The following is a 27,426-nucleotide window of genomic DNA, read 5'->3' on the forward strand; positions in this document are numbered from 1 at the left end:
AGAGAAAAATCAATAAAACCTAAAACTGGTTCTTTGAGAAGATCAACTAAATTGATAAACCTCCTGCCAGACTGATCAGGAAAAAAAGAGAGAAGATACAAATTACCAAGATCATTGAGTGAGAGAGGTGATCTCACTATAGGACATGGAACTGCAAATCCCACAGCCACTAAAAGGATAATAAAGATACGTTATGGAAAACTTTATGGCAATAAATTTTAAAACTTAAATGAAATGGAGAAATTTCTAGAAAGACCTAAACTACCAAAGCTTAATCAAGAAGAAATAGATGTCCTGCATAGCCCTCTATCTTTTAAAGACATTGCATACAGAGCTTAAAACCTTCTCACAAAAAAATCTCTATGCCCGGATGGTTTCCTTAGTGTTTCCTACCAAACATTCAAGGAAGAACAAACACCAGTTGTACACAAACTCTTCCAAAAAATAGAAGTGGAAGAAGGAATACTTCCCAACTTGTTCTATGAGGTCAGCATTAGCCTGACAGTAAAACCAAATAAAGACTTTACAAGAAAAAGAACATCATCCCTCATGAAAATAGATGCAAAATTTATAAACAAAGTTCTAGTAAATCAAATCCAACAATATATAAAAACGGTAATACATCATGATCAAGTGATGTTTATCCCAGGAATGCACAATCTGTTTACCTTTGAAAATCAATCCGTGTAATTCACCATATTAACAAAGTACTTAAGAAAAACCACGTGATTATCTCCATGCAGAAAAAGCATTTGGCGAATTCTAACATCTGTTCCTGATAAGAATGCCTTTGGGAGATGTGTTTTGCTGGCTCTGAGGCCTGCAGCTTTGGGGTCTCTCTCTACTTTCTCCTACATGTGCCCTGCTTGCTCTCTACTGCTTCTGGAAATTCTTCAGCTACTTTATTTTTTTTTTCTAGTTTCACTGAAACTGAAATGGAGTTTTCATTTTAACTTTGGTGACTTTACCCGCCATCTTGACACTAAAAGGGCCAAAGATTCATGCAAAATATAAAACAGGGCAAAGGTCAAATAATTACCAGTGGCTAATGGATTCATTATTAGCTAAATGACCCCACGTGCACGAGGCAACCTCTGACCTCTGACCAGAGGTTTCCATATACCAGGACAGTATTGGAAGGCTATAATCACATCCACGTAATACATATCCTACCAGTTTTGACAGGTAAAGTAATATTTCCTCCCTGTAACAGGACAGCTCTGTATACAGTCATGTATCCCGAAAAAGGGTCATGAAAACACACCACTTGCCAAACGATGCAAGTATAAAGTAGGCTTTATTAGAGGGAAAATTTACAAGTAGAAAATAGTGGAGCGTATGCAATCCTTCGATTCTATTCCACAGCTTAGGCAGGGCATAGAGGGTCCATGCACTGCAGCCAAACATCACAATCAAGGGGAGCCCCTTCCCCTTAATTTTTCACATATTTACAGTGATGGGGTTGGGTGAAGCACAGATCTGCTATGACACTAAGGGAAGCTCCCTGGTCAGAAAGGGGAGCTCTGCGGGCCTGCAGCTGGTGTCTGCCTGTGATTAGCCAACTCAGACCTGCTGAACAAGTTCTCCACCAAATGACTGAAATGAAGGAGAAAATGAGCCTCCGGGATTTGTCCCTCTTCAGATGTTTTGGAGGCATGATTTTATATGTCAGTCACCTGAATTTATATATTCCCCCAATCACGCTTTAATGGATTTTTTTTTACTATGTTAATTTTGCTTGCTGCTCAAAATGAAGACAGTTGCCTTAGAGCTATAACCTCACTGGGTCTCCATTGCCTTATCTCTTAAAAAAAGAGGGGCGGGCGGCGGAGGTCGCTGGTATTTGATAATTGCTGTGCTACCACAGGTGAATTTAAAAAGATGTGATGCCGTTCCTAAACACTTTGTGCTGCTTTCATACCCTGAAATCTAGCTCTCAGCCCCATCACATTGACTGGAACGGGCTGACCTTTGAGTCCCTTTCAATCTTGAAAGTGAGTTGACTAGCAGGGCAGTTATTCCCATAATTTTAGTGAGAATAATTAACCACCAGAGGGTAGTCAGGTTACAGGGCGTTAAGGGGTGAAGGTAGCAAGGGATACACATTCAAACAAGGGGCACCTGTGACGTTTAAAATTCTTATTTCCATTCAGTTTCACAAAATTTTATTGCCTGCTAAGATTACGATAAGTGCTGTGGAAGAAAGGAAAAGTGAAGGTGAGTATGGGAAGGTTGAGATTCAGGTTTGCCGTTTTAGGTAGGGTGCTTGGAATAGGACTTTGGAGGGAACATTCGTTCAAAATCGAGGTGAGGGAATAGGCCACGTGGTTCTCTGGGGAAACAGCATTTCAGGCGTAGAGGACAGACATGAGAAGGACGCTGGTATTTGATAAGGTAAAAGGGGTTAGACGATGCAGACACTGGTTTTTACTCTGGGTGAAATGGGGAGCCATTGCAGGAGTTTGAGCAGAGGAAGGACATTTTTAAGCGGTCACTCTGGCTGCAGTGTTAAGAATCGTCTCCAAGAGACTTATTTCCCGTAGAAGCTTCCAAATATTGTGTGTCAGCTCATCAAAAAGCACAGTGAATGACAGTTAAAGGCAACCATGTTCTGTCACCATTGAGCTAATAGGAGCCAGTTCACACATAACCTCACTGTGTCAGGTGCCAGGCATTGCCAAGAACTTTACACATTTTCTCACTTCATCCTTCCAATACCTCTGTGAGATCATCACCACTATTCTACTTTAAAGGTAAGAAAAAGAAGATTGTAAAACTTAGTGACCGGTCCAAAGTTTAGATGAAGTAAATGGAATTCTTGAAAGCTAAACCTTGAAAAACTCTACTTGCTAATGTGAAGAAACACTGCCTAAGCAAGGCTTAGAACCCCAGTGCTGAAGAGCTAAAGATGGTGTTTGCGGGGTCGGGGAGAGAAGCACAGGTGTTTGCCTTCAACCATCACGCACTTCTTTTTTAAAGTTCCGTGTAGCCGTTGCACCACAAACCTACTGACACCGTAACTGGACTGACTTTGGTGTTGTTGATTTCTAAGAGTCTCTCTAGAGCTTCGCCCCTGTGTGGTCTGCTCTGTACACATTTGGGCTCTTAGGGAAGCTGCTCCCATCACTGAACTGACTTCTCTTTAGGTGGTACTGAGACCATGGGTCAAATCCATTTCACCTGCCTTTACTCATCAAGGTCGTTTTAAGGCTGCACGTCCTCCAGGTGGCCCGTGGCCTAAGCTATAAAGTAACGGGGATGGGGCGGGTGCACAGCCATCAGTGCAAGGGCAAGGCCTTAGTGCGTGACTGTCCGTGGTCTCGCTCTGCCAACGGTCAGCATCGCAGTGGCCCTGGTGGTGGTGGTCACCCTGGGTCACAGTCTGTGGGACCCAACTCTGTTTGGGGGGCCTGAGGAGCCTGAGGGCTGGCTGGGTGCTGGGTGCCTGGCTCCCTCAGTGATGATGGCGGGGCTGAGTCTGGGGACCCGGCCCTGAAGGTGCTTCCAGCTGAGACCTGCCTGTTCAGCCGAGTCTGGGTGAAGGCCAGAGGACCCACACCCGGGTGCTGGACGAATGCACCTAGCGAGGGTACCCGGTCCACACAGCGACCCCCTCTTCTTAGGACGTGGGCCTCAGAGGACTGAAAGTTGAGCCTTAGGACTTTGACCAAGTAAAATGAGGGGTAGTGATGTTACTTTGCTTACGGGATTTGTTACCTTTAGGAGTATTACACCTTTAGATATAAAGTTGTAGAACAGAGAATAACATTTGTTTTGATGGAGGTTTACAGGAACATAGTGACCTGACCGTGACCTGGTCTACGTGGGCAGCTGCGAGAACAAAGGATCGGACACCAAGAAGTTTTCAACAACTAACCACAGCCCTCCCTCACCTTTCCTGTAAAGGGGTTTTTTAAACCACCTGTCTCCTTGCATGGCCCTGCAATAAACCTTTCTCTGCTTCAAACTCTGACATTTCTGTATTGCTGGGCTCCCTGTGCGTTGGGCACAGGGACTCGCGTTCGGTAACAGTAAGATGTTTGCCCGAGTTGTTTTGCAGGAACTTGGAATCAGCTGTGTCTAGTTTGAACTGAGCTGGTTAAGACTAGATGGGACCACTGACCCTCCAACTGGGCATGCGTGAGTTTCTGCTTGGTGATCTTTTGAACGTGCAAAGGCCTGTAGCTTAGTTACACCTGCGTAGAATGACCTTCCCACACCTTTTCCCAATCACCTTTCCCATGACTCTGATCTTCCTGCTGCTTTTTTAGCCCATAAGTATCCCAAGCCTCTTTCAGGGAAGCCGATTTGAGATGGTTCTCCCTCTCTTTGCTGCAAACCTCGGTGTCTCAGCGTTTGGCTTGCTATGCATTGGACAAAACAAACCTGGCTCGGTAACAGTTCCTCGCAAACCCAAGTGGTTTAAAAACCCACTCATCTGGTGCTGCTTGGAGGGCCGTCCCTGAGACCAGTGCTGGTCTGTGACAAGGTAAGCAGAGAAAGTGTTTATAAACTTTAATAGCTATTTTAAAGAGTAATTTTGTCTGCTGAGTCTAAAAACTTGGGGCTTGTATATCTTGTTTTTAAACTTCAGTTTTCAAAGAATTTATAGTGTTTTAACTGAGAGGCTGAATATACAGACAGTGGTCGACCATATATGAAAATAGAATGGACCCACAACCTGCCTAGGAAAACAACCCCTTATCCACAAAAACCAGCCTAGGAAGCCAGCCTGACTGCTAGCTGTAGAAACCACCCAGGAAGTGGAACAATAACTACTGTAGCAACTGGCCTGGACTTGATTAGTAACTTACAGCTTCCCTAATTTGTATCCCTGCTTTTCAACTTAGGACCAGCCAGAGAAAGCCAGATGTGGCTAACGGATCACATAGGACACCCGGCTTTTCCTCTACCTGCAGCTTCCCCATGCCAACAGCCTCCCACAAGGGCACACCTGAAGCCTTCCCTTTTTTTCCACTATCAACCTTTCCCCTCCTCTGCCTGCCTTTGAGTTTCTGCCCAAATAGAAGTGATAGTGGGGCTGACTCTCTCGTACAGCAAATTCTTAATAAGTTGCTTTACACTTCTCATTTGGTTGGTCATGTATTTCCACATACCAGGAAAAAGGAAATAAAAACAAAGCAGGGGTCTGCCACTGCAGACAGATTAAGGAGCACCATCCTGGGGTCTGCGATCACCTCCAGGGTAGGGTTGGGGAGAGCATCACGGGCACTCACCGCCCGGGACAGCGGGAGTAAGGTAGTCGCGAGATTCTCCAGACCAGGAATGAGTAGGGGGAGCAGGGAGACGGGTGCGGGAAATGGGCGGGGAGCTTGAGATGCTAGATTGACTTGCATCCCGTTACTTCACGTGTCTGGGTCGCACTCTGCAACCCCACGGCGTGGCGGGGGGGGGGGGGGGGGGGGGGGAGGGGTGGAGCTTCCGCGCAGGCTCTCGGCGCACGCGCGCTCTCGGCACCGCCTCGTGGAACGGAGCTGACGTCACGTCCGGCGGACGCCGCGGCTGCTGGGTATTATCTCCTGGGCGCGGGTGTTCAGCCGTCTCCCTCCGCCCGGCGGGCCCTGGGTGGTCGGCAGGTCAGCGCACCGGGTCAGGTTTCCGCTGCCTCGCCGGAGCACTTAGTCTGAACCCGGGTGTGGTTTCCACTACTAGAGGTGAAGCATAATAGGGAGAGTGGCACCTGGGGTCTTGGATCAGGGTGTGTTTACTTTTCCCGTCAGGTGGGCGCTGCTGGGCAGCAAGGAAACTTACTTTATTTCCTCCAGGAGGACGCGTTTGCTGTTGAATTGCAGTCAGAGGATGGTGTCCTTAGACGGCAGCCAGCGAATCGCCTTGCAGCTGTTTGGATGCTGCTTTTAAATAAATCCCACCTTATTTAGTGTTTTAATGCTTTGAAATCCTGCTTTTAAAAAACGTTTGGTCCTAAGAGTTCAGTATCCTGTAGAATTCCTCAACCTAAACGAATTCTGTTCTTTCCTGTGCCCGAATCGTCTCAGTGAGGATCTTGTCAATAAGGAACACCTTGGCTGTCTAGAACTCAACCCTCCCCTAGCCCCTGGGGACATCTCGGAATTTATAAAACCTGAGGGTTATACTCTGCACCGACGCTTTAAGCGTTTGGGGCAGGCAGTGGTATATTTTTTGGAAAATGCATTACATCCATTCTGTTCTTAAAACACAGACCTAATTTGACTTTTCCTGATGACTTGCCTTCAGTCCTACTGAAGGTTATTGTGAAAGAACCAGAGAGACCAGCGAACTTTTTGAGTTCTGATGCCAGATTCTAAGTCATTATTTTGTCTCCAACTCTGTGATATCACTTGTCAACCGGCTACATTCCTGCCCCTCTTCTGGTTTATAATTTAATGCTTAATCTGTTGTGGATTTTGAATTGACAATTACATAGGATAGAATTGTGTTTAAAGGAAAACTAAGTGAGGAACTTGGGTTTGTGGGTTGTTTTTTTTTTACTCTTCTTATAACTTAGTTTTTTGTTTTACAAAATGCCCATTTTAGAAAAGACAGCTAAGCCAAAGAAAGAAAATTAAAATCATCTGGAATCCTGCCTAAAGATAACCATTGTTAACATTTCGGAATACTCTTAATTTAAAAAAAAATTTTAAAACAGTCATCATGTGTATTTGGTAATCCCTTTTGCATGACATTTTTGTCTTCCTATTTCAGTAACTTTTTTCTTTGAACGTGTGTAACGGCTGCAGAATATACCATTGTGCTAGGCTCTCTCCTAATAGGAGTGCTAAGGCATGAACCTGTGCCATCTGTTACAGCAGCTCAGAGGACTTTTGTTTTGTATCTTGGTTTTTGGCCAAGGTGCAAAGGTGAGGTGATGTTAGGGTGTGTAAAAGGGAAGGTTTAATACTGAGTTCTATGCAAGGGCAGGCCATTTATCATAGTGTATCAGATTCATGGAAAAGTTGGAGAAAATCATTCAGTTTTTCATCAATTCTTCATTTGTTTTTAGGCTCACTTTTTTCTGCTCCCTGTTCTGTCTCTCCAAGAATGAAACATGACTGAGGACTCCCAGAGAAACTTCCGTTCAGTATATTATGAAAAAGTGGGGTTTCGTGGAGTTGAAGAAAAGAAATCATTAGAAATTCTCCTAAAAGATGACTGTCTGGGTGAGTTTTATAAGTTAAATTTACCTTATTGGTTCTCAGTCATTCCCAGATCTTCTGAAATTAAATGTTACCTTTAAAGATGTCCAGAGGTATTGGTTACCTGCTGTATTTTTTTAGTGATAGGATGGCAGTAGAATGGTATATTTTGGGAGAAGTTAAGGATTTTTCAAGTTTATATTTCTCTGAGTCAGAGCCAGACCTTTTTGAAAGGCCTCTTTAGAAGTCAGTAATGTTTTTTTTCTCTTATTAGATCCATGTACTTTCTTTTCTCAATTTTCAGAGGTGTCATCATAGCTTCTGGGTAAATTTGCAGCAACTCTTGCCATGATTTTCTTTTATGGATACTGAAACTGCGTTATATATTGACATTTTTATTCTAAGCCAGTCATAATAAGGTCTGTTCTATTGCTAATTAAAGTAGAATAAACCGAGCCATAGTTAAAAACAGTAGTTTAAATGCATAGAGTGTTTTAAAATTTCAGAAACATTTCCCACCTGATCTTTGATCCTCACTAGGCAGTCTGTGTTGTAAATATTATAATCCTCACTTGACAAGTAGGGAAATTGAGGCCCAAGATGGTTGAATGTGGCTTACTGGTGAATGTGGGGATTTGCAGGCTGACTGTGCCACTCACCGGCGATGTAAACTTAAAGTCGCAAACTGCTCTGAGCTTCAGTTTCTGCATCTTTGAAACAATAACTACCCAACAAGCTTGCGATGTGGATAAATGAAATAAGTTCTATAAATAGTAACTACTGCTGATATTATAGTGAATGTAGTAATATATGCAAAATGCATCTCCGACACCGTGAAACACTAATTGTTTTTAAATAGCTAGTTGGGAAAAAAAATACATAGCTAGTGGGAACACCTGGGCTGGAAGTCAGTCTAGTGTTACCTTTCCTAGATTTGCTGATTGTATAGCAGCCTGCCTCTGAAGAGATGTCTTACTATACTTTTGGTTTTCAGACATGAAATGTATCTTTACCTATTGTGATCAGTATGAAAAGCATCTAATCGTTTTGTGTTTTTTTTCTTTTTCTTCCTCTAGATATTGAGAAACTTTGTACTTTTAGTCAGAGGTTCCCGCTCCCATCCATGTACCGTGCATTGGTCTGGAAGGTGCTTCTAGGTATGATTTCCAAGAGTTGGAAGCTTTATCTTCAAAAATGTTGAATGATGGGATCACTGGCGTCTTATCAGTCAGAAAAAGGATTTCTTTAGGCCTTTTACTGGGTACTGGGTCTAACCTCGGGAGCCTGAATCACCACTCACTTTGGAAGCCTGGAAGGAGGTGACCTTCAGAGGCGGTCCACTGCGTGTCACTCTTTTTTTTTTTTTTTTTTTTTTTTTTTTTGCGGTACGCGGGCCTCTCACTGTTGTGGCCTCTCCCGTTGCGGAGCAACAGGCTCCGGACGCGCAGGCTCAGTGGCCATGGCTCACGGGCCCAGCCGCTCCGCGGCATGTGGGATCCTCCCACACCGGGGCACGAACCCGTGTCCCCTGCATCGGCAGGCGGACTCTCAACCACTGCGCCACCAGGGAAGCCCGCGTGTCACTCTTGAGTGTCAGGTGACATTAGAAGAGACAGTGGCGCACCTTCCTGAGACAAGGTGTGGGAGGAGCGTTGGGCCGGGAGAAAGGCGAACTGATCTGGGCTTTACTGTCAGCTTAGTAATCTTCCAGAAGAGGCCAGTAGGCCTCTTTTTTTTTTTTTTTTTTTTCCTTTTTTTTCTTTCATCTGTAAAATGAGGATATTGAGCTAAATTAACTCCTAGGGTTTAGCTGTTGATTTGTTAGTCTGTGACTCCCAGCTGTAGAGGTATAACTTCCTAAGGAGTGCTGTCAGAATCAAAAAAGAATTGAAGAGTTTTTACTTCTTAGAAGCGCAAATGATATAACTTACAGTGAAGAGTGGCTGAAGGAGAAGGAAAAACAGTCTCGCTCAGTTTCTGTGGAAGAAAACGTGTATTAGGTGCCCCAAGTGACTGGCAGTATGCCTTTTGAGCTAAGGATTTTTTTTTTCTATTACTGCTGAGCCTGCTGATGTAGAAAATACCCATCCATTACTACCCTCCTTTTCTTTCTTTAAAAAAAAACAAAAGTTAGGATAATCCTAGAATTCCCTTGTGAGGCAGGTATCAATATTGCAATTTTACCGATGGGGAAAAAGGACTGAAGTGAAATAACTTGCCTGAGGCCTTATAGCCTGTGAGTGGCAGAGCTAGGATTTGAGCTCAGGTTTGTAGAGCCCATTTGAAGTTAGGCTAGATTTATAGACCTTGTCTTCTTTCCAAGATGTACTATATTTTCAGGACCTGAAAAATCTGGAGTCCCGAATCTGATTATGTAAGGTGGGGCCAGCGAGGGAATGCAAGCCGTGCTAGAAAGCACTGTGCATTTTGCCTTTTTCGTTGTGCCTCTTGCCAGCCTTTGTACACTTACTTTTCTAATAGGTCACCGTGCGGATAAATTATAGAGAATGTGTGAAAACGACCTCAGTTTTTCCCTGAGTATTTTAAAAATATTAGTGTTTCCAGTGCCCATCAAAGTAAATGCCTTCCAGGGGTGCCTTTTAGGTGGGAATGTCGATCATATTTACATCTGCTGAGAAAGACTGTGTGTCTTATTAACTGATAATGCCAGTGGGTTAGTATGAGATGGACAGTTGTACTTTGCAGCTGAGTGCCAAGGGCTGTCAGGCTGTTCATCACCTCTTTTTCGTGGCTTGCTTTATCAGGTGAGTCTCCCTTGTTCTAGCCGTTAAAGGCACTCGAGGGACTTTCTTGGTGGCGCAGTGGTTAAGAATCCGCCTGCCAATGCAGGGGACACGGGTTCGAGCCCTGCTCTGGGAAGATCCCACAGGCTTCAGTGCAACTAAGCCCGTGCGCCACAACTGCTGAGCCCGTGTGCCACAGCTACTGAAGCCCGCGTGCCTAGAGCCCGTGCTCTGCAACGAGAAGCCACTGCAATGAGAAGCCCGCCCACCACAATGAAGAGTAGACCCTGCTCACCACAACTAGAGAAAGCCCATGCACAGCAATGAAGACCCAAGGCAGCCAAAAATTAATTAATTAATTATTTAAAAAGGCACTCGAGATTTAGAGCTGCCACACTATATTGGGAGTTTGTTTCCAACGTTAACCTCCCACCGTGTTAGTCTTCTGAGCTCATCCAAGTTACGTTTCCCAGAATGTTCTGTAGAATACTGGATCTGTGGTAGTTTGCACCAAAGAGAGATCCATAGTCAAGTGTACTAGCTAATAACACTTACACTAGCTTAGTATGTGCCATGTACTTTTAGTGTTTTATGTATGTTACTTTGTTGAGTCAGCATTAGAGTTGTGTGAGATGGGTATTAATTCTTCCCATTCTTCAGATGGAGAAGCTAAGGCACAGGAAGATCAAGTAAGTTGTTGAGGGTCACCCTGCCGGTTAACTGTAGAGCTAGACTTCAGACCCAGGAACTTTGACTCTGGAGCTTGGGCTACGGTACAGTTTCATGAAGTTTAATGAGGCTGGGGTAAATAAAGCAAGATGTTTTTCTTTATAGCAAAACTTAAAGCCTTAATTTCATTGTCACCACTTCCCAAATCTGTTTGACTCTGGTACCCTTTTTCTCATGAAGACCCTTGGGGCTCATGTTCTGCAGAGAACATTTGGTGAAATGCTTACCCATCCCATTTCCTGCCTTTGGAAGATAAGGAGACAAGTCCCTGGAGAGACATTTGTGAGCATCTTGGTGTTAACACCTCTGGGACTAGTTGACTGAAGGCCCATCCAGTGCTCTTTCCAGTGTGTTTTCTCCATGCCATTTGTTTGTATTTAAAAAAATGTGGTTCTTGCCCCAAAGTCTAATGAGAAGACATCATGTTTAAATATATTAATGAGCATAAAATGGCATTGAAATGTAATATAAGGTCACTTTGGTAGTGAAAATTAGAGATTTTTTTTTTCCTTCTAAAGAGACTTTAGGACTTTGAGCAAGTTTTAGTTGTTGGGGAAGAAAAGGATTTGACCACTTGGTGGTGGTTCTAAGATGAAGGGGGCTGTGTTGTCAGCTACAGCTCCCTTAACAAAATACCACAGACTGGGTGGCTTAAATAATTTATATCCTCACAGTTCTGGAGGCTGGGAAGTCCAAGGTCAAGGTGCTGGCTGATTTTGTTCCTGGTGAAGCATCACCTCCTGGTTTGCTGTGTCCTCACACGGCAGAGAGAAACCACACCAGCTCTGGTGGCTCTTCCTTTTCTTACAAGGGCACTAGCCCTGTTGGATTAGGGCCCCACCTTATGACTTCTTTTAACCTTAATTACCTCCTAAAGGCCCTGTTGCCAAATATAGTCACATTGGGGGTTAGGGCTTCAACATATGAATTGTGGAGGTTGGGGGATGGGAACAATTCCATATTAGGGGCCAAGCACAGCAACTGGAGATAGGCCTTTAGCAGCTAAGGGTGGCCCAAGGCTGACAGCCATAAACTTGAATTAAATCATTATTGTAATTGGTGTGATTTATCTTGAATTTATGTGGCACATTTATTCAAAGGCTTTATGATGTCGTTTCATTTCTCTTTAATATCAATGATGTAATTGCCATTCGAATATTGATAGTATTTAAAATTTGATTTATAGTGTGAATTTCTAAAAGCTAATCTCTACGGTAACTAAATATTTGTGTGAGTTCTAGTCTAATTGTGGTAGGCAGCTTTGCACAGGATTCTCTTTCATAGAAGAGGAATTTGGATTGGTGCCTCAGTATTTTGCCCTCTTTTTTTTTCTTTTCCCCCGCCCCGGGTCTCTATAGGCATCTTGCCTCCACACCATGAGTCCCATGCCCAGGTGATGATGTATCGCAAGGAGCAGTACTCTGATGTCCTTCACGCCCTGGAAGTCATTCGCTTTATCAGTGATGCCACACCTCAGGTTGAAGTCTATCTCTACATGCATCGGCTAGAGTCTGGGAAGTTGCCTCGAAGCCCCTCCTTTGCACTGGTCAGTGGTGCTTTTGTGTGACCCTTGGTTCAGCTTTAGACCTGCTCCGTCTGCCAGCCTTTGTTTGCATTATGTTTCACCTTAGAAACTTTCCAAGGCTCTTTGTAGAATAAAAGCAACACATCTTTCCCAGACGTTCATAGCCCTGTACGTTTTGACCCAATCTCCCTAATGTTTTAAAATTTTGTTTTGAAGTAATTTCAGAGTTATAGATAAGTTGCAAGAATACTATCAAGAAATCCCACATGCCCTCTATCTCGGTTCCCTAGTCATTAACATTTTACTATGTTTGCTTTCTCATTTTTCCTATATATGTATACATATTTTTCTTCCAAACCAGTTGAGAATAAGACGTAGACGCGGCATCCCATTCCTTCAGATTCCTGCAGTGTATACTTGCTAAAGATGAGAACACTCCCCTAGGTGACCATAGTTCTGTCATCAACACCAAGGAAATGACATTGATATAGTATTAACATCTAATCTTCAGACTCCATTCCCGTCTGACCAATTGTCCCAGTAATGCCCTTTATCTAAACAATAAAAGTTATGGTTCAGAACTTATCAAACTTTCAACTACTAGTTTTACCATTTGTTGACGATTAAAAATTTTTTTTCTGTTTTAATTCTTCATTTTAAGATAGCAGAAAAAAGTTGCATAAAGAGTTAAGTGTTCCCACATACCTTCACCTAGCATCCTCAAATGTTACATCTTAATTATACTCTGGTTACTTATCAAAACCAGAGAATTAGCAGTGATACAATACTATAATCTATAGGTGTTATTGAAATTTTGCTGACTGTCCAACCGATGTTCTTTTTCTGGTCCAGCATCCAATCTGGGATCATGCATTATGTTTACCATGTCTTAGTTGCCTTTAATCTGGAACAGTCCCTCAGTCTTCCTCTGTCTTTCATGACCTTGACAGTTTTGAAGAGTACCGGCCAGTAGAACATTTCTCAGTTTGGGTTTGTGTGTTTCCTCATGATTAAAATCTAGTTATGCGTTTCTGGCAGGAATTCCGCAGAAATACGATACTTATTGCTCTTACTGCTAACTTTGATCACTTGGTTAAGGTGGTGTCTGCCAGGTTTTTTCAAGGTAAGGTTGCTGTTTTCCCTTTGTAATTAATAAGTAACTTGTGGGGAGGTACTTTGAGACTGTGTAATTATCAATCCACTGACTCTGGCCTGAAACAATTTTTACTGTGCTGATTGCCAAATGGTGATCTTCTAACTCCTTCGTTCCTTCTGAATTTATTCGTTGACTTTTCTGTAAGGAAGAGTTTTCCCTTCTCCCTCATTTATGTATATCAGTATGAAGTTATAGATTCCTCTTTTATTCAATGGCCTATAATTCATTACTGCCATTATTTTGATGTTAAAATTGTCCCATATTTAGCCAGCAGGAGCCCCTTCAAGCTGACTTCTGTGTCTTTTTATTTTTTTTATTTTTTATTATTTTGTGGTACGCGGGCCTTGCACTGTTGTGGCCCCTCCCGTTGCGGAGCACAGGCTCCGGACACGGAGGCCCAGCGGCCATGGCTCACGGGCTCAGCCGCTCCGCAGCACGTGGGATCTTCCCGGACCGGGGCACGAACCCGTGTCCCCTGCATCGGCAGGCGGACTCTCAACCACTGTGCCACCAGGGAAGCCCTGTGACTTCTGTGTCTTTTTGACAAGTTCCCATCATTTTGAGCACTTTCTTACTTTCTGGCACAAAAAGATATTCCAGGCTCATTTTGTACTTTCCCTACCCCAGGCTTGGAATCAGGCTTTTCTTTTTTTTTGGAGTATTATAGTTAGAAACCAAGAACAGGGTGCTAGGTATATTCATTGTCCCTGGTGTGTCATTGCCTCTAGGCCCTCTCAGCAGACAGCTAGGAAATCTACACACACCTATATGTTTATATATCTATTTATTTCTATATTGAAGACCCTGAGTTAATGTCAGAAGTGCCAATTCCTTTCTAATATCACAAGTTCATTTTAGCCCTCACCCTTTTTATATTTGCAACTTCCTTCTCTGGCAGTGACAGTGAGGCTGATGGAAGCCTCTTCTTATTTGTATTTATTTCTTTGCTCGTTCCTCTGTCTGTGACCAACACGGCCGGCCACCTCTCTGGCCCTGGCCTGCAGGCCACACAGGCCTTGTAGTCACTGGCTGCCTCCTTGGCCCTGACCCCTCCTTGGCCTCAGGCCCACAGGCTCCAGCCTGCTTTATAGCTTTCCCCTTTGACAAACCGCTCACTCTAGTTTCTTGGACTGCTTATTGTTTATAAAGGGAAGAGAGGGGGAGTGGAGGAGGGCAGGCAAAGTAATGACTATAGCTCTTGGGCTTTGGCTATTTTAATACAACTTGCAGTTCACTCTAAGCATCTTAACTTTTGGCTAAAACAGAGTGAGTTCGGAAGAGGGATTTGCCTGCAAACTGCTGTTCTGTAATTGTTTTGGTGGCTGTTGAAGACTGCAGGGTGCTAGCACAGCAGTTTGGACTTCGACTTGTTCTTTCTTTTTGAGGCTGCTTTGGGTCCCATGGGCAAATCTTAGGTCGTCCACTCTGATGAAGTTTATCAAGAGAGAACATTCCTGAAAATAGTTGGAATCCTCAAACTTTACATTTTATTTCCCATCAGCAGAATGCAGTTAGCTGTTAGTACTACACAAGTTCCTAAACTGTATATGAAGTTAGGTTAGATTATCCATTAGCTCAAGAGATCTAGGTGGTAGGTTATCGTTTCCACCTCATCCCTGTTCAGCTTTCCAGGCTCGAGGTCCAGGCACCTGTACCATGGCCTCAGGCTGACGTGCTGTCTAAGTTTTGTTCTGGGCTCAAGCCTCCTTGGTCACCAAGCCCTAGAAGCTGTATTTTCTTATCTTTTAATGAGACTTGTGTGACAGTGCTCGGCACAGGGCTGGGCACGTAGAAGCTGACTTCAGCTGGAGGGCGCTGGTCCTCTTGGCTGTGTCTCAGAGTAACTGGGAGCAACGTTGAGATGCCAGGTTCAGGAGCACCCCGCACAGCGCCAGGGCCGGGTGGGAGTCCACGAAAGGAGACTTTCTGCTGTTCTTGACATTTTGTAGAATGTTCATAAGTGGATAGGAGGCCTAAAATGCAATACTTCTGTTAAAATAGGTATTTTGGTTTTAACTTGGGACTTCTTAGGGGAGTAGAAGGAAGCTTTTTAGTTTTTCAATGTTTAAAACCCTTCAGCTGTTAAATCCTAGATGAAAAATGTAAAGCTTTTGGTGTAAGATATGGTGTTAGAAGACAGATTTTTCAAGTGGATTCCAGTTTTTATGAGACTTCTTTCGAAACTTACTTGAGGGTTTGCTTTCATGCTCTGAGTATTGACACAGGGTTTGAGAAATGCCATTCTTCTGAGTCCTAAAATTCCGATTCTAGGGTCATTTTTAGCTTTTTAGGTGCTTAAAGATAGAACAAAAATGTAAAGCTATGTATGAATGCTTTGAAATAAAATGCTTATTTAGTCCTTTTGGGGTCATTTAATGTTTGCAAATTATTGACAGAGGTCTCCAGTTGTTTGCTGTTTATCACTTCTGTTTGAAAGGAATTCTCCTCCAGCGCAGAGAATACTCTGGGGTGTAGAGTCAGCCCTTGCTTAGGGTCTGTGTTGACTCTTTGACCTTAATGTTAGAAGCTGAAAAATCTCTGAATGTTCAGCTTGAAAGCTGAGTGTTCAGAAGCAGCGCCGACTCAGATTCCTCTGGTTACTCATCCTCATCTCCCCTTGGTCATCTTTTTAGTGAGGGACTGTGCGCTTTCGGTCCCACTTTGATTTATTGCAGGTCCTTCAGAATCTAGGGAGCAAGGCTTCATTATTATTAAAGAATTCTGTATTTCTCTCTTCTACCTCCCTCTTGAGAGTTATTATTAATCTTGCAGGAGCCAGAAGATGAAGTATTTCTTGCCATTGCTAAAGCCATGGAAGAGATGGTGGAAGATAGCATTGACTGTTACTGGCTCACCCGATGCTTTGTGAACCAACTGAATAACAAGTACCGGGATTTTCTACCCCAGCTGGTGAGGGATGCTGTTATGGCTATTTTGGGGTGGGCGTGAGCAATGGTAATGGGGGTCCTCAGGAAATGGCCTTTACCTCCCGGTGCTGCTACCATTATGTGTGGACCCTCTGTGGTGGGAATCAGCAGATACCTTCTGTAAAAGGCCAGATGGTAAATGTTTCCAGCTTGGGGGGCTGGGTGTGTATGTCTCTGTTGCAAGCACACAGCTCTGCTGTTGTCACACAAAATACGTAAAAGCATGGTTGTGGCCGGATTTGGCCTCTGCAGGCTGTAGCTGACCCACCCCCCACTCTATGGTATTCCTTATCTTGATCCAGAATCCCCTGACTTTAGCTAGAAGTACCCATCTGTACTAAGGTTTAAGTTTGGCTGTGTAGAATGGGAAGCCCAAGTAACAGAGGCTTTGTCTTCTCTCACGTAAGCAGAAGTCTGGAGGCGAGGCAGCCCAGGGCTGGTGCCACAGCCATTGTATGGCCAGGGACCCAGGCTCGTGTCCTCCTGTACTAGCCTTAGGTGTGATTCTTCCTCTCGTGATCCCATGACAGATGCTGGAGTGACAGCCATGACGTCCCTGTTCTAGGCAGGAAGGGAAAAGCAAAGACGAAAGTAAAGGAGGAGAAGTGACAAGCCAGGCCAGCCTGTCCCCCTTAAACAGACTTGCCTTCTGCATGACTATTGGCAGGCAGGACTGTGTCACCAGGCTGCCCCAGTTTTCAGTGGAGCCTGGGAAATGTGGTCGGTTCGTTTTAGCCGGGCACACTGTGATCTCACATTAGAGTCGGGACTCTGTGAGGAAGACAGCTGGTGGTCTGTACACTCTGACTTGGGAATCTGGAGACCAGCGCTTGTGTCATCAGCACAAGCCAGGGGTCCTTTGCCATTCTCTTTGCTCAGTGTTTTCCCTCATTTTATAAAAACGAGTCTTTTCTCTTAAGTCATTGAATTGTTTCACTTGGACATTCTGTTGAAAGCAGTAACCGTGTACAGGACGCAGGGTCAGGTGCGGGGCACAGGTCAGCCGAGCCCTGGAGATCCATCCCTGCTGTGTCCGTTAGGGTGGTCGGCGAGACTCTTCAGCCCTCCGTTTCCCAGGGCACTGAACAGGAGTGTTTTTTATGTACTTGCATTAAGTAAAATTTGATTTTAGAATTTTGAAATTTAATTCACTTAATTTCAATAAATAAAAGCATGGCATTGGAGCATATGGAAATGAAATGTTAGCTGCCTAATTAAATCAAGAGGTGCGAATCATACTGTGATTCGCTTTTCTTATTGGAGTAAATGCAGTAGTATTTTGATAGTTCGTTTAAAAATTCATTATTTTTAATAACATAAGTAACATACATTCTCGAAGTATTAAGTAATCCAAATGAATCCAGTGTTGTCACAGACCTGCACCAGCGCCTCCCCTCCCCCACTTTCTAAGACGTGGGCATTGTCATCAGCTTGGTGTGTATTTGTCTAGACTATTTTATGTGCATTGGAATGGATGGGGTTGCGAGTGCATTCCCATGAACACGTGTGTGTGTGTACGTATATAACATATATATATATAATTTTTTTAAATGTAAGTATTATACTGTTTATACGGCCCTACAATTCTTTTTAAAAATTAATGTCTGGGAGCTTTTCCATGTCAATACACATAGGTAGTTTTCAGTCCTGACTTCCTATTAGTACCACCTGTGAGCTCTTAAAAATGACCAAACCAATGAAATCAGAATCTTCAGGGGGGTGAGGCCCCAGAATTCTACTTTTTTAAAACTCCAAGTGATTCTGAAATGAGGCTAGGATTGAGAGTCGCTCATTTAGAACCACTTTAAAAAGTTCTCATAGTATTTTCTGTTAAGAATTTGCCCTAATTTAATGTAAAGGCTCCATGCTGACAGTCCCACTCTGTGTACGTGATGTGTTCCCATGTGTATACGTGTGTGTGTGTCTCTAGGGTGGGTTACCTATACAACAGATGCTCAATTGCAAGAGACATACTTGAATTTGTTAACTACCAGGTTACTTACCCAGAAGTTGTACCAGTTTTGCTTCCCCCAACAGTTTGAGATTTCCTGTTTTCCACCCCATTGCCAGTACTTGATAGTATCACTCTCTTAACATTTTTCCAATCTGATAGTGAAATCGTAGCCCATTTTAATTTCCATTGCCTCATTTTTGAGTGAAGTTAAGCAGCTTTGGGTATGTTTATTGGCATCATATTTGTCTACCTTTCTGTTTTGTTTCCGTCTTTCCTTTTTTTTTTTTTTTGGTAAGAATTATTGCTATATGCTGGATATTTGTCCTTTGTTAAGTAAGTTAAATATTTTCTCTGAAAATATTTCTCCCTGTTGTGTAAAGATGTAAAGGTTTGATACCATTGGATTTATCAGTATTTCTTCTGCTGTTTTGTATCGCAGTTAGAAAGCCCTTTCTAATCCCGAGATTTAAAAACAAGTTTTTAAAAAGCTTCTAACTTTTAAAAATATTTTAAAATTTAGTTCTTTAATTGGTGAAGGACTTACCTTTGCAACTGGCATCAGATGCAGACGTGACTGTTTCTTTTGTGGTTATAACTGCAGCACAGCTTCAGCCAGCACCCCACCGCCCTCTTCCTCCTCACACTGGTCAACAGTTTGAGAACATGATTCATGCCAACCAAGACTAAATTTGCTTTGCTGATGAATTATTTCATCTTAACACATCTGTTTATACAGATGAGGAAACTGAAGCACAGAGCAGTTAAGTAACTTGTCCAAGGCCACACAGTTAATAAGCAGTAGAACTACCACTTACGCTGTTGGTCAGTTCATTCTTTTCTTCACAGATTTGTAATGCCCTCTTTATCATGTACTAGGTTTATATATATATTTATCTCTTTCTGGACTCCTTTTTTTTTTTCTATCAAGGTATTTGTCTGTTTCCTGGCCAGTACCATATGACTTACCTTAACTTCCTAGCATATTTTCATAGCTGGTAGGGAAATTTCCCTCTTATTGTTCTTTTTCAAAAATGCCTTGAGCTTTTTTTTTTGTTAAAGAAATGCATTTTAGAATGGGCAAGATACTTAATGTCCCTATGTCCCCTGAACCTTAATTTCCCCATCTTCAGAAAAGGGGGTTTATTTTCACATGTACATTATAGTGCCTAGCACACAGTTTTTTTTATAGTTGCAAATTTTTTTTAAGGTTCAGAATGTATAAGAAAAGCTAAATTTCCTTTGTGTTGCTATTTGATTTAGCCATCAAGTGACTTAAACTTTTTGTGTGTGTGTGACTTAAACTTTTAAAGTCAAGTTTTAAAAAAACTTGTCTTTAGTTAAACCTTGTTTAGTCCAGCTTAAAATTTTTTATTGTTGTATACTAGATCTCTTCTGCCTAGCTTTTTGTTAGTTTCTATAATCTTGTCTGCCATCTTTTCAGATTTTTGTGGTTTTACCAAATTTGTTATCACAGAGCATAGGTTGTTTCATAATCCTGGGGAAATGTGCACATGATAGACAGTGACGGGCTTTTGACATCCAAAGAAAAGAATATTTCTGGTGATGATGCCTTTATGTTGTAGTGTTCTGATTTATAGGATTACATCACAGCTTTCCTCTCCATACAAGCTTTTGGAAATTCTCTTTGATGAGGCCTCCGATTACCAAGGAGAGTAGAGGCCAGCTTCAGTGGTGTGACATGGAAGGTCTCTGTTGTTCTCTTCAGATCAGACTGCCTTTAAGCCACCTCAGTCTTAACTGTGTTTAGTCATTAAAGTGAGTGAGTTTTCTTTCCTTGCCATTGATATAATTTTTAAAAGCTGTCCTAAAGAGAGGGTTTTTTCTTTTAATAAACACTATTAGCAGCCTCTTCTTAAGTTTAATATAAATTCCTCTCAAGGTGGTTAAATCTCTTACCAGGTTTTGCCTTCTGTTGAGGTATGCTTTATTTCCTTAAAAGTAAGTATATGAGAGTCATGGAAATGTTGGAAATAACCTAAATGTTTTACAGTAAAATATAAATAAAATCATCGCATCTACCATTTCTACCATTTGCTGTGTCCTAAAAATTTCAGGCAGTATAAATGTCATCTTCCACTAAAAAGAAAAAACAGCACATGTGGTATGTATTTATATTCACCCTCTTAGACTTAGCAGTAGTATCTGATACACGTTTTTCTTCCCTGCTTTATTTTTTTTAACCTAATATATGCTGGGGATTATGCCATGAGCAGTATATAGAGACGTTCCTTATTCCTTTTCACAGCTGCATACCACTCCATCCTAGTTTATTCAACCCATCCTCTATTGTTGGCTAATTGAGATGTTTCCAGTCTCTTGCTGTTATAACAGGTGAATAGCTTTGTGCATGTATCTTTTTGTATATTTGCCAGTATATATGGGGGATAGATTTCCTAGAAATGAATGGACCTAGATCAAGGGGTAAAGGCATATGTTACTCAGCTAGGTTTTTTTCAAATTCCTCTTTGTAGAGCTCATACCCTTTTGCATACTCGTGATCAACAGATGAGAACACCAGTTTCCCTGTAGCCTCGCCAACCTGGTATGTGTTCTTGCCAGCATGATTGGTGAGAAAGGATACCTTACTATAGTTTCAGGTTGCATTTCTTTTATTATAGCCAGGTTGAGCATCTTTTCATATGGGTTAGAGCCATGTGCATTTTTTTCCTATAGCGGTTTTGGCATTTTCCTTTTTTAGAAGCTCTCTTTATTTAGGGATATTTATCCTTTAAGCTGGACCAGATATCAATGCGTGGCCCTCTTTGCCTGGCCAAGTCCCATCCCTTCTTCGTGGGCCAGCTCAAACGTCAGCTGTCCTGGGAAACTCTTTCTGGCTTCTTAAGTATATGGGTTAGGATTCCCACCTGGATGTGCCTGTCGTCTCTGCTTTTTCTCATCATAGCATCTCTGCCTTCAAGGAGCTTCCAGCCTGGTTGAGAGAGCTGCAAAGAGCTAACTATAACACACTGTGATAAAGCTATCTTGCTTTTTACTCCCTTCCCTATATATGTAGCAGTGTCTGGCTACGGTGGACATCGTAAAGGTTATGAATTGCCTCTTCGGCAGAAGTACAGTGGTGCAGATATTTAGTTAAAAAAAAAAAATTGCATTTGGCCAGGTGATATGGGATCTGGTCGTGCCCTTCTGGATAGAGAGTACAGACTTGAGGGTTTGACCTTAGGATCCGTGTTTTGCCAGAGAACCCTGTAAATACAGCAGACCTGTCTGGGAGCCAGCTTCGTTAGCTCCCATCCCAGTCTTCTAGTGTCGGCTGTTGTGTAACCTTACATGGGAGAGGCTGCCAGACGGAACCCTGGAGCATTGTCCCCCTGTGTTATTCCTGTACCTCTCCGGAATTCTTGTGTACATCTTGCTGGGGACAGAGCTACCCCTGTTGTAGCTGCCAAGTGCAGAGTGTGCTCCACGTGGGTCAGCGTACGTGGCATCAGTGACTGCTGGGCCTTTTCATCTCCATTCTTCCTAGTTCCCTGTCCCCGCTTTAGTCCCACTCTGTTTCTTTGGTCTTAACCCTTGTCCTTTCCCTGAACATAAACCTGCTGCCCTAGAGCAGCCAGAACGCGGGCCTTTCTTAGCTCCCCAGAGCAACTGAATTTTGGTTTGGGCTTTTGTCTTAGGTTGTCGAATCTGGCTAGCACAATTGGGACTAACTAGGATGACTAACGGTTCCTTTTAGCCTGGGACTGTCCCAGGAAACCCCTTAGTCCTGGACGCTTGGTTCCTCTGGTTAGTTCTGACCTGGGAAACTGCTGTCTCACCAGTGACTTAAATGAGCCTGAAGCTTTGTCTTCTAGCATTTCCTGCGTTCAGCATGTACACTTTTTCATCACAGGCTGTAAGATCAGGTAACATTATGTCACAGGAACTGAGTAATCTCTTCCCGTTTAATCATTAGCCAAAGGCTTTTGAGCAATACTTGAACCTGGAAGATAGCCGACTGCTGCGTCATCTGAAGACGAGCTCTGCAGTGTCCAAACTGCCCTATGATCTCTGGTTCAAGAGATGCTTCGCCGGCTGCTTGCCTGAATCCAGCTTACAGAGGCAAGTATTTCTTTCAAATACGGACTGCAGGCTCAGAGGCAGAAAAATCCTGCGTTTTTTTTTTTTTTAATGTGATCATCTTGGAATATGAATTTGCTTTAGAACAATACAATAATTTATGCTGACTTCTCCAGCAGCTAACGTAACAACACACGATTCTGCTTATTATATATAAAGTTAGAAACATTAGAAATATATTAATATAAATATTAAAAGTGTTACAACATACGGTTAGAGAAATTGAAGGCCCTCAATGTGTTCGATGCTGTTCAGTATTCCCATGTGAAATAGTCTCTAGGAGTACATGTGGGCTTTTCCAGAAATGGAGCAGGTCCTAGAGAAAATGTGTATTTCTAAAGTAGCTGAAGGCAGTGAGAGACTTGAGACTCAAACTCAGCTCTTCATCAACTTCAGACGCGTTACGGGTATTTCGGTGTCCTGGATCACCCTATCCACAGCTTTGCAGTTGAGGAGAAAGGTAAATGTACAGAGGACATTACAAGACAATGCATTTGGCATGTATAGAATAATACCAACTGTAAGAGTTTATAGGAGTTATCAGAATAGTTATTTTAGAGTATATTCAGTAACTGGCTCTTTAATGAATTTAAACTGCTGGAAAATGAAATTGAATTTATCATTTCATCTGCTGCTTTTGTTGTTCCTTACCATGTAATGATTATATTAACATTACAAAATGTTAGTAAAATCTAAGCTTTGGTTTAGGACTTTCCTGCCCGAAAATGTCAGTTTTGAAACATTAGGGAATTGGCATACTGGTCAATTCCTAGCAGAGCAAATATTGATACTTTCTAGCCATGGTTCCTTTTTTCCTTCCACTGCTGATTGTGTCTGAAATAGATTTCAAATGGCTGATCTGTGTTGTTTTCCTTGATGATGATTTCTTCATAGCTCTTCTCTGAAGCTCATGAACTCAGCCCTCTGTATCCGCAGATGTGCATCTGTGGATTCAGCTGATCCTGTGCTGTGTTTATAATTTGTGGTTGGTTGAATCCTTGGATGTGGAATCTGCAGATATAGAAGGCTGACTGTACCACCTCATTTCACACAAGGGACTTGAGCCTCCACGGATCTTGGTAGCCACAGCAAGTGAGTCCTGGAACCAATTCCCTGGGGATACTGAGGGACAACGGTACTTAAAAGAAAATGTAATTTGATTTAATCTTGAAATTTGAGCTGTTTAGATAAACATAAACTTCAGACTCATAATTTGATTATATCTTTATTTTGCAGGGTTTGGGATAAAGTTATAAGTGGATCCTGTAAGATACTAGTTTTTGTAGCTGTGGAAATTCTCTTAACCTTTAAAATAAAAGTAATGGCACTGAACGGTGCAGAGAAGATAACAAAGTTTCTGGAAAATGTAAGTGTACTTTGTTTTGTTTTAATTTTGAATCTAGAAGGGAAGTCAGTTTAGCAAGCCAGATGTTTCTATTGCATTAGATTATTTCAGAGACATAGTATACTTTTACATCATAAGAAACGATTTTCCCCTGGAAGTTTCACGTTGCTCTGTGGATGGTAGTGCAGTCCTTTGGGGTCAGTGGTCTGAGCAGCAAGTCTCCATGAGTGTATGCGCCCGGGACTGGAGTCTCATCCCCTGATGTGACCCCTAGGAGGTTTGTCAAGAAAAGGAAGAGGTGAGATCTTTACTTTAGGGTGACTGATCTTTGTTGCTGGAAAAGGGAACCTGATGTTCTGAGGGATTTTGTAAGTCCTTTCACTTCTGTTGCTATCTCTGGTAGAGTCCCAGTTGGATTTGTTAATGTGCTGAAATGTAAACTGAGAGCATGTTGAAAAGGGTCAGAATGAATCTGTTTTTCCCCGTCTTTGTATCTTAGAATCCCCTTAACCAGGCAAGAAGAGGTGGAAGTACAGAGACTTAGGTGTGAGTGAATTTCACTGGACCCCAAGTCTATATATTTTAATCAGTCAGTTAACAGTTGAACAGTGGCCCAGTAAATAAGTACTAAGTGAAGGTATGTTGGATCAAAGAACCGTCATCGTTGTAATAATTAGTGGCTCACAGTGCCAGGGCCACTGCTGAGTATTTTTTGTGAATTATGTCATGTAACCCGGTAAAGAGCCCTGTGAATTGCGGCTATCATTTGCCTCATTTTAGAGACGGGGATCTGAACCCAGGGAGCTCAGATAACCTGCCCAAGAGTCCGCAAGTAGTGGGCAGTGCAGGATTCGACCCTAGGTGGTATGACACGACTGCTCCTTGCTGCGGCCTCAGGTGGCGCGTGAAACAGATCCTGGCACTAGCCTCCTGTGCGATTGCTTTCTGAAAAATGCTGAAAACTCCAGTGGAAATGAGATTTGTACCAGAGTGAAAATGAGGGAGATACTGAAGTCGGAAACACATTTCAGAGACTGGTTTGCTTGTTCACAGATCCCCCAGGACAGCTCGGATGCGATTGTGAGCAAGGCCATCGACTTATGGCACAAACACTGCGGGACCCCGGTCCACTCCGCCTGAACATTCCTGACATTGTGGACAGTCTGCCAGGCCTGCCCAGAGGGCTTTTTTGGGACATGATCTACTAAACTGATAATAGGGTTCTCACTTTGGTACTCAAAGTGTAATTGTTTTCCCAGCAAAATTTATTTAAGATACCTGGAGTCACTGTGTTGTGGAATGGCATTTTCTGATTACACAGAACTACAGAGTTCAACTCTGAATAGCATTTAAAAAAATTTTTATTTTATTGAAGTATATAGGTGATTTACAATGTGTTAATTTCTGTACAGCAAAATGATTCAGTTATACATACATATACATTCTTTTTCGTATTCCTTTCCGTTATGGCTGATCATAGGGTATTGAATATAGTCCCCTGGGCTTATACAATAGGAACTTGTTCTGAACAGCATTTTGAAAGCGTTGTTTGAAAATAGCTCCCAGCTTGTAAAGCGGTTGAGTCAGGGTGGGTGGGTGCTTCAGTAAGCAGGGTGTAACCAAGCTTGCCCTGCTCCTCTCTACTTAGCACCAAGCTAGTTACTTTCTAAGGTCTATTTCTGGAATGGCAAACAACTTCCTTACGTTGACAACTCGGATTCCGCTTTTGTTGAGACAGTACCTGTTGAAATCTAAGCTGACTTTCTAAATCTTCTGAAATCTGAATCTGCTTTCTGAGACTTTGTCTTGCTAAATAGGTTTAAATAAAGGCCTTGCTTTTTTTTTTTTCTCTGTGCCAGTCGGAGTGAAATATTACTGAACAAAATGTGTCTAAATTTACCTGCTAAGAGAGGACTTGTTTATTTTGCTGGACTCATGCTTTTTCTTGATGGGCCATTAAATGTTGGGTGAGCATCTGGGGAGGACTCTGCCACCTGGAATAGGAACGGGTGAAAGGGCAGGTTCAGGTTAATAGCTAATGCCCGCCCCCCACCCCCCACCCCCACCCCAGCTGTGTCGTCCCCTGATGGTAACTGTTGGTTGAACAGTTGCAGGCTTTGAGCTGGGCGAGTGAGACGGGGCCCTTTGTTTGAAACTGATTCATGCACCTGTCAGACCTGCAGGAGCCCGAGTGGTGAGTTGGATTCTCCACGCCCCCATCCCTCTGCCCAAAAAAGAGGAGACATGGAATTATGGAGCTCTCACTCTTGAGAGTTCAGTCCCTGCCTAATGTGGAAAACAGCTGTAGAGAGAGTTCAGAGCACACGGAGTTGTTGAAACCAGCTGGCCCACATGTAAAGTAACATATCCAAGAGTATTTAATTTTTTTAATCAAAAATACACTCATAAGAAAACTTCTTAAAGCAAACTGTGCTTACAGTTAATGCTTTACATTTATCCAGTGATCGCCTCTGCCCCGAAGAACTTTGAATCCAGTAGGGGATGTGAGCAAAAGCGCACGAGGAGTTCCTGCTGCACTTGTCCGCTACCTAGTGAGTGAACATGGGGTTTATGTGAAATTCACAGAAGTCATAAGCGCTTTACTTCTATCTAATTTACGAGCCACATACGGTTACAAATCATAAAAGTTTGTACAACTTTTTGGTAAAGATTATAAGGTCAAGTGATGTTAGTGAATCCCAACTGCTGGCTCCCACCTCGGCACTGGGAGAAGCAGGGGCAGGCCTCACAGAGCAGGGGGGAGGTGGGGGGAGAGGGAGGGAGTGCACCTGGCGGGGAGGGGGCTGAAGGGGCTGGAGTTCCGCTTAAAATTCTGGTGAGGGTCCAGATGAGCCAAAACGGAAGACTATTGCCCCACTGCTGAGGGATAGAAAATTAAATATTCTGCAAGTACAGTATATGCTGTCAAACCCTGTTTGGCAAAACCTTGTCTGCCATAGGGTGTGGGTCTTGGGTCTTGTTTTGTTTTGTCAATCTGATTATCATGCGTTTTCCTTAGACAACGGAAGGGCTCCATCTGGGCAGAATTTAAGGCCCACTCTAGGGACACAGAGTAGGTGAGGATCCAATTCCATTTCAGTATCAAAATTTTATTTTACTGAGTGCAGTATTTTGAAGATGTTTCTGCTCACTGCCTGCTGTGAGAAGCACGGCTCCTGATGAAAATAGCCCCACGTTCCCTTTATTCGAGACATTTTGTCCGGATACTGCAGAAACCCAGGGTTTCGGTTGTGGCCAAAACTGTGGTGGCTAATATGTGGGGTTCTCCCCCTGCCTTGGAAAACTGGGATTTAACGTTACTAAGTTGAGTTTCTAGTTCTTCCTTCTTACAGCGTCGCCTTAAACATAGATGAGAGAAGCTCTAGATCTGAGGGCAGGGAAGGTTGGGGTGGGTGTGTGTGGCTTTTGCCTGATGACAAATTAAACTGACAGATTGTACATACGCAGGCTTGTGTGTGTGTGTGTGTGTGTGTCTGAGGCCACTTCAGGAAATGAGGTCAGGGTTCATTAGAATGAAGTGCTTTTTGTTGTTGTTGTTGTTAATAGAAAGTTTGCCTGAAAACTGGGCAACCCTCAAATCCGTGATGTGTGGAAAGAGCTCTAAAGGCCTCCATCCTCTCTTGTTCTGGGTGTGAGACAAGCCGGCCTCGTCTTGAATTGCTACAGCATCACTCTGGGCCCTGTAGTCGTCAGCTCCCCACTGTGACTGGGGCTTTAGTTTTCCTCCCTGAAAGTGCAGAATGTGGAGTGAAGTCTCTGAGGATGGGGAGGGTAAAAATAGAGCACGTGGG

At 43.0% G+C, this 27,426-nt stretch overlaps 1 protein-coding gene across 9 annotated transcripts; it reads left to right on the plus strand.

Moving 5' to 3' along the window:
• On the plus strand, window positions 1-25,472 carry TBC1D7 (TBC1 domain family member 7). Of its 9 annotated transcripts, XM_032647348.1 has the most exons (9): window positions 1-4,140; window positions 4,354-4,489; window positions 7,004-7,160; window positions 8,213-8,293; window positions 11,968-12,155; window positions 16,063-16,200; window positions 22,106-22,251; window positions 23,506-23,635; window positions 24,668-25,463. In XM_032647348.1, exons 3-9 carry the CDS (start codon window positions 7,049-7,051, stop codon window positions 24,752-24,754), a joined length of 882 nt encoding a protein of 293 aa, XP_032503239.1. In that variant the 5' UTR covers window positions 1-4,140; window positions 4,354-4,489; window positions 7,004-7,048; the 3' UTR covers window positions 24,755-25,463. The 9 variants fall into 9 exon arrangements, 7 of the variants coding, with proteins under 7 accessions (XP_032503239.1, XP_032503238.1, XP_032503240.1 ...); XM_032647347.1 differs by having other exon boundaries at window positions 1-4,489; XM_032647349.1 differs by having other exon boundaries at window positions 1-4,489; window positions 7,041-7,160.
• Window positions 25,473-27,426: the final 1,954 nt, after the last annotated feature.

The sequence above is a fragment of the Phocoena sinus genome, chromosome 11 (genome assembly GCF_008692025.1).
Source record: "Phocoena sinus isolate mPhoSin1 chromosome 11, mPhoSin1.pri, whole genome shotgun sequence".
Classification (NCBI taxonomy): Eukaryota; Metazoa; Chordata; class Mammalia; order Artiodactyla; family Phocoenidae; genus Phocoena; species Phocoena sinus.